The 13289-nt window shown below is 44.0% G+C and overlaps 1 protein-coding gene across 5 annotated transcripts in view; it reads right to left on the bottom strand.

The window, feature by feature from the left end:
- Positions 1-13289, bottom strand: part of LOC142661486 (carbonic anhydrase-related protein 10-like) — a 676742-nt gene that overhangs the window by 223997 nt on the left and 439456 nt on the right. For all 5 annotated transcript variants that reach the window (XM_075838886.1, XM_075838887.1, XM_075838889.1 and 2 more), the window contains one exon: positions 6799-6871. In XM_075838886.1, the coding sequence (XP_075695001.1) occupies positions 6799-6871 (73 nt within the window). The remainder of the gene's footprint in view (positions 1-6798; positions 6872-13289) is intronic.

The raw sequence follows: 13289 nt of genomic DNA, 5'->3' as shown, positions 1-13289 counted from the left end.
AAAGACTCTACTCAGCTTATTAGTGAACTCCGCCTGATACCCTCTAAAAACAATTTACTCATCACCCTAGATGTAAGTGCTCTGTACAGCAACATTGAACACTCTCTAGGTCTCAAAAACCTTAGAAACACCCTGGAAAGGGACATTGACCTTCAACCACCTCAAATCCATTTTTTCTGTAAAAGTATGGAATTCATCCTTAAAAACAACGTATTCTCCTTTGACGAAACTATATATCACCAGGTGAAGGGCACGGCAATGGGTACTAGGGTAGCACCAAGCTACGCCAACATTTTTATGGGCGCTTTCGAAGATCATTTTATTTGGAAACACCCCTGGGCAATGGATCACATTTTATTATACAAAAGATACATAGACGACCTCTTTATCATATGGAATGGTGACCAAACAAGTGCCAAAAATTTTTGTCACTCCCTTAACGATAATAATTGGGGTATCACATTCACATCCAACATACAAGAAAAAGAGATAGATTTTCTAGATTTATCAATAATTGCATCAGGGAATAATTTCATCACACGTACCCATTTTAAAAAAGTGGATACTAATAGCTACCTGAATTTTAACAGTGGACACCACCCAAAATGGCTCAAGAACATCCCTTATAGCCAATACAAGAGAATAAGAAAAAACTGTACACTTAAAACAGATTTCAAGAAACAGAGTCGAATATTATACAAACGCTTTAAGGAGAAAGGCTATCCAAAGACACTTTTAACTGATGCCTATAAAAAAACTGAAATTCTCAACCAGGAGGACTGTCTTCCACAACCATCTACTAGTGACCAAATAACCACACAAGAACATAGCAAAACAACTATGAACTTTGGTTTTAACTTCATTACACAATACAATACATCATACAAAAGAATAGGAGACATTCTCAACAAACACTGGCATGTACTCCAAACTGATCCCTTTCTTCAGAAAATTCTACCAGCAAAAGCTATAACTACTTTCAGAAGAGCGAGAACTATTAAAAACATCCTAGCCCCAAGTAGAGTGAACCTCTCAGGAATAAAAGACAATTCTAAACGGAAAATACAACAACAGAATCAATCATCTGAAATAGGCAGCTTTAAATGCGGAACAACTAGGTGCCTGTGCTGTCAATCGATTACTGATAAAACACACACTTTCCGGTCTCAACAAACAGGAAAAGTATTTAACATCAATGAAAACTTAAACTGTCAGTCAAAATTCGTGATTTATCTCATAAACTGTAAATGTGGAGTTCAATACGTGGGAAGAACAATCCAACCCTTACATTGTCGATTAAACAAACATAGATCCAACTGCAAAAAGAAATTTTTACTCCACAGTATATCCAGACATTGCACACTAGCACATGATAGTGATTTTAACTGCTTCACCATCACCCCGATCGATCACATTAAGGAAAACCAAAGAGACCGTTATAATATTCTTTGCAGAAGAGAAATCTTCTGGATGTATAAACTCAAGACGTTAAAACCAACAGGTCTCAATGAAGTAACAGAGACCATTATGTAACTCCGTTTTCACAACCCTAAGAGCAACATATATAGGAATCATCCTATATATATATATACAAACGAATATACCAACATTTGTGCGCTATAATACAGGCAATTCTCTCACCCGTGGCTGCTGTGTATTCTTGTTCCGATCAATCTTCCTCGAACCGCACGGCTCCCTTCTCTGAGTCGGCAGCAGCGCTCTCTGCATGAATGACTCATACCCAGGAGCGTCAAATCACCATGACAACGATACACACCACTGACAGCTCTGAAAGAACGATACTCTAAAATATAAGCACCAAACATTTGAAGTACATATAAACAAAAAATAAACACCCCCATTGAATAAATACACATTTCAAAGATGCTCCATCTCTAATAGGCTTTTGTATATATTTCTACATATATTTCTACATGTTTCTAAATCATTTTTTCCATGATTATATATGAGATGCTTATTCTATCTTTTTGCACTAATTTTGAATATTAATGTAAAACGGGTCTGCTCTCTGATAGGGAACAACTTACACACTTCATTACCGCACTTTGCTAATATGACTCATACCTAGGAGCGTCATATCACCAGGACGATGATACACACCACTGACAGTTTGGAATAAACGATGTTTTAAATTGAAAATACAAAACAATAATAAAAAACTTCATACTACAACTAACGAATAAACACACTGCGGAGACATTCCACTTGAAATGCATCTATGATCTTTTTATACATACTTTTATACATATTGTCATTAATGTTTTTTAATCATTGTTTTATTTAATATTATTATTTTTATATTATTATCATTCTGTAAAAAAATGCTTATTCATATTTTTGAACCTACGATCCTTGTTTTGTATCTTTGTCTATACCTTTAATATGAATGAAAAACTGTTTTGTTTCTAAATGAATAATTTTTATTTTTATACCTCACTGCCGTACCTTGCTTACACAATTGACCTTTGACCTTTGACCTGTAACTTAACCCGGTACTGATTCCTAGGCCAGCTATAAATGCACAGTCATCATGAATAGACCTAACACTTGTACCTAACCTGACGAAGAGGCCGGTACGGCCTTGAAACACATTGTTGTTGTTGTTGTACAAATAAAAGCCATTTCCAGTACAGCTGCGCCCTCGGATATTCCATTTTTTATCTCCCTATCTCCAGGATTAGATATAGGGCCCAGCAGATAGTATCACACATGATAGGATTAGATACAGTGGCTCAGCACACAGTATCACACATAATAGGATTAGATACAGTGGCTCAGCAGACAGTATCACACATGATAGGATTAGATATAGGGCCCAGCAGATAGTATCACACATGATTGGATTAGATATAGGGCCCAGCAGACAGTATCACACATGATAGGATTAGATACAGTGGCTCAGCAGACAGTATCACACATGATAGGATTAGATATAGGGCCCAGCAGATAGTATCACACATGACAGGATTAGATACAGTGGCTCAGCATACAGTATCACACATGATAGGATTAGATACAGTGGCTCAGCAGACAGTATCACAAATGATAGGATTAGATATAGGGCCCAGCAGATAGTATCACACATGATAGGATTAGATACAGTGGCCCAGCAGACAGTATCACACATGATTGGATTAGATACATTGGCTCAGCAGACAGTATCACACATGATAGGATTAGATAGAGGGCCCAGCAGACAGTATCACACATGATAGGATTAGATACAGGACTCAGCTCGCTGACATTGCAGCTCCAGCGCTGGACCCAGGAAAGGTAAGAATAATAATTTTGCTTCTTTATGTGTTACTGATTAATTTTGTGTGTTTGTGTTTTTTTACAGGTTCGATTGTTGGACTTCGGATTTGAGGACTTCAATGACAGCGTTTTTTTATTGTCAATAAAATGGTTAATGGGGGTTGTGTTTTTTTATTACAATAAAATATTTTTTAGATGTGCTTGTATCTTTTTAAACTTTATTATCACTGCTGGCTGATTGACAACCTCCATTACTAAGGCGGGGCTTAATGTTAGCCGGTGCAAAGGCCAACACTAACCCCCATTATTACCCCGGTACCCACCGCCACCAGGGGTGCTGGGAAGAGCCGGGTACGAGCCAGTACCCGACCATCTGTAGTGACGGGCAGGCACCGGGGTAATAATGGGGGTTAGTGTTGGCCTTTGCACCGGCTAACATTAAGCCCCGCCTTAGTAATGGAGGTTGTCAATCAGCCAGCGGTGATAATAAAGTTTAAAAAGATACAAGCACATCTAAAATCCCCTTTATTACCCCAGTACCCACCGCCACCAGGGGTGCTGGGAAGAGCCGGGTACCATCCAGTACTTGACCATCTGTAGTGATGGTCGGCCACTGGGGCGGCCGCAGGCTGGTAGTATTAGGCTGGGGAAGGCCAAAAACAGTGGCACTTACCACCCTGGTAATGCTGCTGCTGTGCTGCATCTGGCTGGTTATGAAAATTGGGGGGGGGGGGGCCCACATCGTTCTTTCCAATTATATATATATATTTTTTTTTTAAATGACATGGGGTCCCCCCCGTTTTTCATAACCAGCCAGATACAATAAAGCAGCAGCAGTCTAGTATCACCAGGGTGGGAAGGGCCACTGTTTTTGGCCTTTCCCCTCCTGATAATACCAGCCTGCGGCCGCCCCAGTGGCCGGCCATCACTACAGATGGTCAAGTACTGGATGGTACCCGGCTCTTCCCAGCACCCCTGGTGGCGGTGGGTACCGGGGTAATAAAGGGGATTAGTGTTAGCCTCTGCACCGGCTAACACTAAGCCCTGCCTTAGCAATGGATGCTGTCAATCAGCCGGCGGCCATTACTAAGGCGGTAGTAATATAGTTTAAAAAAAACCAGAAGGACATAGAAAAAATATTTAATTGAAATAAAAAAAAAACAGACAACCCTCATTAACCATTTTATTGATAATAAAAAAGCCGTCATGGAAGTCGTCCTGGAATCCGACGTAGTCCAACGACCGAACCTGTAGGAAAACACAAAAAAAAACGATTAGTAACACATGGACTCACGGGACAGGGAAGTAATATTGCCAATTTACAAAGCATTAGTGAGGCCTCATTTAGAATATGCAGTTCAGTTCTGGGTCCCAGTTCATAGAAAGGATGCCCTGGAGTTGGAAAAAATACAAAGAAGAGCAACGAAGCTAATTAGGGGCATGGAGAATTTAAGTTATGAGGAAATATTGAAAGAATTAAACCTATTTAGCCTTGAAAAAAGACGACTAAGGGGGGACATGATTAACTTATATAAATATATTAATGGCACATACAAAAAATATGGTGAAATCCTGTTCCTTGTAAAACCCCCTCGAAAAACAAGGGGGCACTCCCTCCATCTGGAGAAAAAAAGGTTCAAGCTGCAGAGGCGACAAGCCTTCTTTACCGTGAGAACTGTGAATCTATGGAATAGCCTACTGCAGGAGCTGGTCACAGCAGGGACAGTAGATGGCTTTAAAAAAGGGTTAGATAATTTCCTAGAACAAAAAAATATTAGCTCCTATGTGTAGAAATTTTTCCTTCCCTTTTCCCGTCCCTTGGTTGAACTTGATGGACATGTGTCTTTTTTCAGCCGTACTAACTATGTAACTATGTAACTATGTGTTAGGCTTAGATACAGGGCCCATGTGTGATATGGTCTGTGGGATCCTGTATCTAAGCCTACCACAAGGTAGGTTTAGATACAGAGTCCAGCAGACAGTAATCTTATACCTACCTAAACCTACCGTGTGGTTGGCTTAAATACAGGGCCCATCAGACAGGATCACACATGGGCCATGTATCTAAGCCTACCATGTGATTGGCTTAGATCCAGGGCCCAGCACACAGCATCACACAATCTGTGATCCTGTCTCATGGGCCCTCTAAGCCTGCTACATCGTAGGCTTAAAGGGGTTGTCCAGTCCCTAAACATTGATGGCCTATCCTCAGGATAGGCCATCAATTGCTGATGTGTCGGGGTCTGTCTCCCGGGACCCGCCAACCAGCTGTTTTGAAGGGGCTGCAGCACTTGTACGAGAGCTGCTTCCCCTTCATTTCACTTACTCGCTCACACTGTGAATCGCCGACACCGATTCACAGTGTGACCAGAATGAAGGGGAAGCAGCTCTCGTACGAGTGCTGCGGCCCCTTCAAAACAGCTGATTGGCGGGTCCCGGGAGTCGGACCCCGCCAGTCAGCTTTAGCAGTCAGGGCTACTAATCTTACCTTCCTCTCCAGCCGCGGTGGAGGTCCTGTCCTCTCGATGTTGTGCACGGCGCATAGCGCTGTGACGTCATGCGCTGCGCACAGCGCTTGACGTCAGGACCTCCGCTGCGATCCAGAACCAGGAAGGTAAGTACAGTCTGTTACTACAGTAACAGGGGCCCGCGGCCCGAGTTACTATAGTAACTTTTTATTGATGTGGTGCAGGGGGTCCGTGGGCCCCCCTGGCTTCGGGACCCGGTCGCAATTGCGACCGCTGCGACCCCTATAGCTACGCCAATGCTCCCGCATTCACAACCCCCCATAAACACACGCCCACCACACGCACTCCCGCCCCCCCCCCACACAAACCCTCTAAACACGAAGCCGGGCCACACACAACCCTCCCCACATGCACCTCCGCACACAAACCCCCCAAACATTCAGCCGTGCCACACACAAACCCCCCCCCCCCACACACGCACCCATGCCCCCCCCACACAAACCCCCCCAAACATGCAAGACACCCACATGCAGTTCCGGCAGGTCTTCACCAAAATGGCGCCGGCTTTCCCCCTACATACCGGCTTCTACGCTGGGTCGCTCTGAACTGCGCATGCCACAGAGCATGCGCAGTACAGAGCTAGATGGCAGAAGCACAAGAGATAGGAACGGGAGACGTTCCTATCCCCTATGCCCTGTAGCTGCCATATTTAATCTGTGTATGCGTCGTGAAGAGACACATACACAGATGCAAATAAAAATGGCATCCTCCATTACAATATATGCTTGCCCTAATTCAGCATTTGGGGGCCCCACTTTATACTTGTCCAGGGCCACACTTTATCTAAAGCCGGCCCTGTATACATTTGAACTACTAGACCTTTCCCTAGATAAGGCTGAACAGAATTATGTTATCAATCAGTTGTATGATCAGGTCAAATTTCCACTGGAGACTTGATAACATATTACACATTTCATTTTGATCATATTTCTGCTCCAACGTCTGCAAGTTAAAAGGATATTGCTTTACCCCATGCGATCTTCAGAGTTCTTACTTCTAAAAGATATCCTTGTGATGGTTTCTCTGTTCAACATCCTGTTGAGAAATGGATTGGAGTTATCCGCCACCTTCAAAGGAGGAGACCCCAGAATTAGTATTGGTAATGCAGTGAGAATAAAACATATATTTTTTCTCTTAGATTGCCAAATTCATTCTGATGTAAAATGTAGCTGAACTCATGCATGATTCATTATGTAAATGCAAAATTCTTGTTATATTTTATTTGTTAACACAGATGTAATATACTGCATGCAGCAGGATTGGAAAAAAAACAAACTAGAATTACTAATAGTTAAAGTTGTATATTTACACATTATATTTTCATCTAAACTTTCTGAAAAACTTCTCATCCAAATCTCAAGGTTCAAACAGTAATCTGATTAAATATATTTTACCTAAATTGTTTTTTTTTTCTACTTGTAATAGACTTTTTGTTCTTTACAAACATTAAGCAGCTAAGATAAACATTATGAAATTTAATGCAGATCTCAGGCCTCATGCACACGAACATATTTTTGTCCTCCCGTAAATACTGGCGTAAATACGGGTCCTTGGTCACACGTATTCGACCCGTATTGCACCAGTATTTACGGACTTGTGCCCGTAAATACGGGTCTGGTGTCACCCGTATTCCACCCGTATTCATGGGCACGTTTTCGCTGCAAAATTGCACTGCAGTAATCGGCAGCCCTTCTCTCTATCAGTGCAGGATAGAGAGAAAGGACAGCCCTTTCCGCAGAAAAAGTAAAAGAATTTCATACTTACCCGGCCGTTGTCTTGGTGACACGTCCCCCTCTTGACATCCAGTCTTACCTCCCTGGATGACGCGGAAGTCCATGTAATCGCTGCAGCCTGTGATTGGCCTGTGATTGACTGCAGCGGTCACATGGGCTTAAACGTCATCCCGGGAGGCCGGACTGGAGGAAGAAGCAGGGAGTTCTGGGTAAGTATGAACTTCTATTTTTTTTACAGGTTGATATATATTGTGATCGTTAGTCACTGTTCAGGGTGCTGAAAGAGTTACTGCCGATCAGTTAACTCTTTCAGCACCCTGGACAGTGACTATCCCCTGACGTTGCCTAGCAACGCTCCCGTAAGTCACCCGTAATTACGAGAGCTCCATAGACTTCTATGGGCCTGCCCGTGCCGTTATTACGGCCTGAAATAGAACATGTTCTATATTTTTTAACGGCACGGGCACCTTCCCGTAAGCATACGGGGAGGTACCCGTGGCCAATAGATGTCTATGGGCCCGTAATTACGGCCCGTAATTATGTTCAGGAAAAAAATATGAAATTCTAATTAATTGAATAATTCACTGGCAACACATACATTTTATCATGTATTTCAGAGAGATTATTCTTAGCAATAACTTTAAGTGCTGACATCAATAATGCCTATCTATTTGCCCTGTTATTCATAAATCACTCCTCATTACACAAATTAACCAATTAATTGCTTAAGGTGCTACTATTAAATACGGCATCAGGAAGGTTTAGCTGGTATAATAGTAGAAATCCATGAAGAGTTGTTCTGCTCATGCGTTACATAGTTACATAGTTAGTATGGTTGAAAAAAGACACATGTCCATCAAGTTCAACCAAGGAATGGGAAAGGGAAGGGAAACATTTCTACACATAGGAGCTAATATTTTTTTGTTCTAGGAAATTATCGAAGCCTTTTTTAACCCCTTCCCGACATCTGATGTATCCATACGCCAAAGTCGGGTAGGGGAAGTATGGAACAGGCTCACGGAGTGAATCCGCTCCATGTGATGCGGGTGTCGGCTGTATGCTATAGCTGACACTTCAGAGTAACGAGCGGGAACTCGTTAAATGCCGCAGTCAATAGCGACCGTGGCGTTTAAATCGTTAGAAAGTTATGGCTCAGAATTTGGCGACACAAAATTAATTTTCTTTTTTACACTTAGGTTTTTACTTGTAAAAGTAGTAAAATTTAGAAAAAACTATATATATATATATATATATATATATATATATATATATATATATATTTGGTATCACCATAATCGTATTGACCCACAGAATAAAGTTAACATGTTTTAATTGCACAGTGAATTCCGTAAAAACGAAGTGCAAAAAACAATGGAGGAATCGCTGTTTTTTTATTTTATACCCCACAAATAATTTTTTTCCCGTTTCCTAGTACATTATATGGCAGAATAAATGGTGCTATGAATAGCTACATCTCGTCCCGCAAAAATCATGCCCTCATAGGACTATATAGACAGAAAAATAAAAAAGTTATGGCTTTTGGAAGGTGGGGAGGAAAAAACGAAAATGAAAATCTGAAAAATGGCTGCGGTGGGAAGGAGTTAAACCCATCTACTGTAGCTACTGTGACCAGTTCCTGCAGTAGACTATTCCATAGATTCACAGTAAAGAAGGCTTAGGCGGGATTCACACGACCGGTTTGCTCCCGAGCCCGAGTGTCGGCCGGTAAAATCGGCCATTTTGCCCGGCCGGTTTGCATTCAGTTTTGCATCCGTGCCGGGCCGGGCAGATCCGGACAGTGACATCAGCGGCAACTCCTGAAGGGGAATCCCCATGTGTTTGGGGATTCCGCTTCAGGAGTTTCCCCTGATGTCACTGCCAAGATATGGACAGAGACATCAAGCGCTCTGTCCAGGAGCGGAATCCCCAAAAACACGGGGATTCCGCTCCTTCAAGGAGCTAAAGTGTGGCTAGCACATAGCAGAGCGGGGAGATACCTCCCTGCTCTGCTATAGTGGCGTCGCTGCAGTAGCTGCAGCTGCTAGCGGCGCCATCGAAGGTGTCGCCGGGCCAGGGTGCTTTTCAAGCAGGGGAAGGGAGCCAGCGCAGCGCTCCCTTCCACCTGCTGTACACCCCGGCCCTGCCACACCGAGTACTGCGATGCCATTCATCAGAATGGCATCAACTCCTCCTCCTCACATGCACTCTGCGCTGTGAGGAGGAGGAGATAGAGCGCAGGCTCCGGAAAACCCGGCCATCACTCGGGACACATCCCGGTGATGGCCGTGTATTACCCGGCCCCATAGACTTCTATGGGAGCCGGGCGGCCGGGTACCCGGGCAAAGATAGTGCATGTCCTATTTTTTGATGGCCGGTTTTTCCGGCCATCAAAAAATCGGTCGTGTGAATAGCCCCATTAGGGGTCTATTATTCCTAATGCAGCCGGGTGCCGGACGATTTATGAACGGCCGGCACCCGGCCGGGAAACCCTGCCGTGTGAATGAGGCCTTATCGTCTCTTCAGGTTGAACCTTTTTTCTCCAGATGGAGGGAGTGCCCCCTTGTTTTTTGAGGGGTTTACATAGAACAGGATTTCACCATATTTTTTGTATGTGCCATTAATATATTTATATAAATTAATCATGCCACCCTTAGTCATATTTTTTCAAGGCTAAATAGGTTTAATTCTTTTAATCTTTCCTCATAACTTAGATTCTCCATGCCCATTATTAGCTTTGTTGCTCTTCTTTGTATTTTTTCCATCTCCAGGGCATCCTTTCTATGAACATGTGTCCCACGAGTCCATGCCTCTTTTAATACACGACAATATCTTGCTGGCCTTTGAAGCAGCTGATTGACATTGCATGCTGTTATTTAGGTTATGATTTACAAGTAAACCCAGATGCTTCATAACAAATGACTCCCCCAGTATAGCTCTCCCTAGGACATATGATGCATGCAGTTTCTTTTAACCACATGCATAACTTTACATTTATCTACATTAAACTTAATTTGCCAAGTGGATGCCCAAACACTTAGTGTGTTCAAATTAGCTTGCAATTTACAAAAATCCTCCACAGACTGAACAATACTACATAGCTTGGTGTAATCTGCAAAAATAGAAATCTATTACTAGAAATCTATAAATCCCATCCTCTATATCGATAATAAATAAGTTGAATAATATTGATCCCAAGACAGAACCCTGGGGTACACCACTTGTGACCGGGGACCATTTAGAGTAGGAATCATTGACCACAACTCTCTGGATACGTTCCTTGAGCCAATTCTCAATCCAATTACAAACTATACTTTCTAAACCTAAAGTCCTTAATTTACCCATTAGACGTCTATGAGGGACAGTGTCAAATGTCTTAGAAAAGTCCAAAAACACTATATCCATAGCGGCCCCTCTGTCTAGGCTTCTGCTCACCTCTTGATAAAACAAATCAGGTTGGTTTGACAGGTTCTGTCCTTAGTAAAACCGTGCTGGCTGTCACTTATAATACAATTTTTTGTCACATAATCGTGTATATAGTTCCTCATGTCACGATCACAGGGTATGTGGACCCACTAGGCCTCTCCACCGTAGTGGAGAGGCAGCTGGCCTAGTCACAGTCTATACAAGAGTCTATAGCAGTTCGTAACACAAAAGGTACCTGAACTAGACAGTGGCCTTCAACACGGATGGAGGTGGGTGCAGCAGGTTGCGCCACACGTGGCGGATAATACTAGACGTGGCAGAAGACATTGGACATGGCAAATGACAGCAGGAGCAGTAGGACACGACTCCAACACTAATAGGCTCATGAACAAGAACACAGCACGGGATACAGTATACAGGTAACAGGGCACGGGTAACACTAATGGACCATTTGCAAGACTGACATGGGATATACTAGGCAAGGATCAGTAGGGCAGGGCCTTTCTTATAGTCCAGGAGATCATGTGTAGTAGATAATGATGATTTCCAAATGTGCGAGCGCTGGGCCTTTAAGACAGGGCACGAGCGTGCGCGCACACCCTATGGGACACAGCGGACCGCAATGTAAGTGAGCACTCGTGTCTCCTAGAATGGAGATGCGGGCCATGGACGTTACAATAACCCCCCCTCTTCCGCCCCCTCTTCTTGGGGCCAGAGTGAGAGAGGAATTTCTTAATGAGAGCAGGGGCACTGCGGTTCTCTTCCGGCTCCCAGGACCTCTCCTCAGGACCAAACCCTCTCCAATCCACCAAATATAATGTCCTTCCTCCTACCCTTTTGCAGTCCAGGATCTCCCTCACCTCAAACACATCAGATGAACCGCTGAGAGCAACTGCGGAACTGGAAGACTTACTGTAGCGGTTCAGGGCCACTGGTTTCAGGAGGGACACATGAAAGAAGTTGGGGATTCTGAGGGTAGGAGGCAGCCGCAGCTTATAGGAGAAAGGGTTTATCTGTTGCAAAATCTCAAAAGGTCTGAGGAACCTGGGAGCAAACTTGTATGAAGGCATCTTTAAATGAATGTTCCGTGAGGAAAGCCGGACTTTGGTACCTGGAAGATATTGTGGCAGATCTCTTCTTTTTGTATCCGCTTTTCACCTCATGCGATCGACTGCCAGCAAAATAAAGGACCCAGTCTGTTGCCAGATTTGCAGAAAGTCCCCAAATGGTGAGTCAGCAGCGGGTACCTGAGATGTAGACACAGGAAGAGGACTCTAGGATGTTGACTGTACACAATGTAAAATGGTGTGGAAGTGGTAGATTCACTTGTGTGGTTGTTATACAAGAAATCGGCCCATGGAAGAAGTTCTCATGCTGCAAGGAGATGAAGTGGCGGAGATAATTCTCCATAACCTTTTTGATCCTCTCGACTTGCCCATTGGACTGGGGTGATAGGCTGAGGAAAAGTCCAATCTCACATCCAGGAGCGAACAGAGGGCTCTCCAGAATCTTGAGGTAAATCGAACCCCCCGATTGGACACAATGTGATGGGGAAAGCCATGCAAGAGGAAGATGTGCTGAATGAACAGACTGGCCAGTCAGGGAGCCGAAGGAAGGCCGGTCAGCGAGATAGAATGTGCCATCTTAGAAAACCGGTCCACCACCATCCAGACAGTATTGCATCCTGCTGAGGGAGGAAGGTCTGTGACAAAGTCCATCGCAATGTGCTGCCAGGGGACACTGGGTACAGGCAGAAGTTGGAGCAGGCTGGCAGGCTTGAGGAGAGCAACCTAGTTAGAAGCACACACCGTACAGGAAGACAAAGTCCACAACATCTTTGGGTAGCGTGGGCCACCAGAAGTGATGAGTAATTAGGTCTCGGATCATACGAACACCAGCGTGCCCAGCCAGTTTAGAACTGTGTCCCAAGCGGAGAATTCTTCTCCTGTCTGCCAACCGAACAAAAGTCCTCCCCAGAGGGATGTCTCTAACCTGCAAAGGATTGGCAGTGACGATGCAGGACGGGTCTATGATACTTTGAAGGGACTCCACCATGTCATCCGTCTCAAATGACCTGGACAGGGCATCCGCCCTCACATTCGTGTCAGCAGGACGGTAGTGGAGCACAAATTGAAATCGGGTAAAGAACAGCGACCACCTGGCTTGACAGGGTTTCAGCCATTGGGCCGACTGGGTATAGGTAAGGTTCTTGTGGTCAGTGTAGATCAGGATGGGGTGAGCTGCACCCTTTAGCAGATGTCTCCACTCCTCCAGAGCCAATTTGATGGCCAGTAGCTCCCAATCCCCAATAGAGTAGTTGCGCTCTGCA

The sequence above is a fragment of the Rhinoderma darwinii genome, chromosome 10 (assembly GCF_050947455.1).
Source record: "Rhinoderma darwinii isolate aRhiDar2 chromosome 10, aRhiDar2.hap1, whole genome shotgun sequence".
NCBI classification, from domain to species: Eukaryota; Metazoa; Chordata; class Amphibia; order Anura; family Rhinodermatidae; genus Rhinoderma; species Rhinoderma darwinii.
The sequence above is the reverse complement of the archived record's forward strand: the minus strand, read 5'-3'. Positions and strand labels throughout refer to the sequence as shown.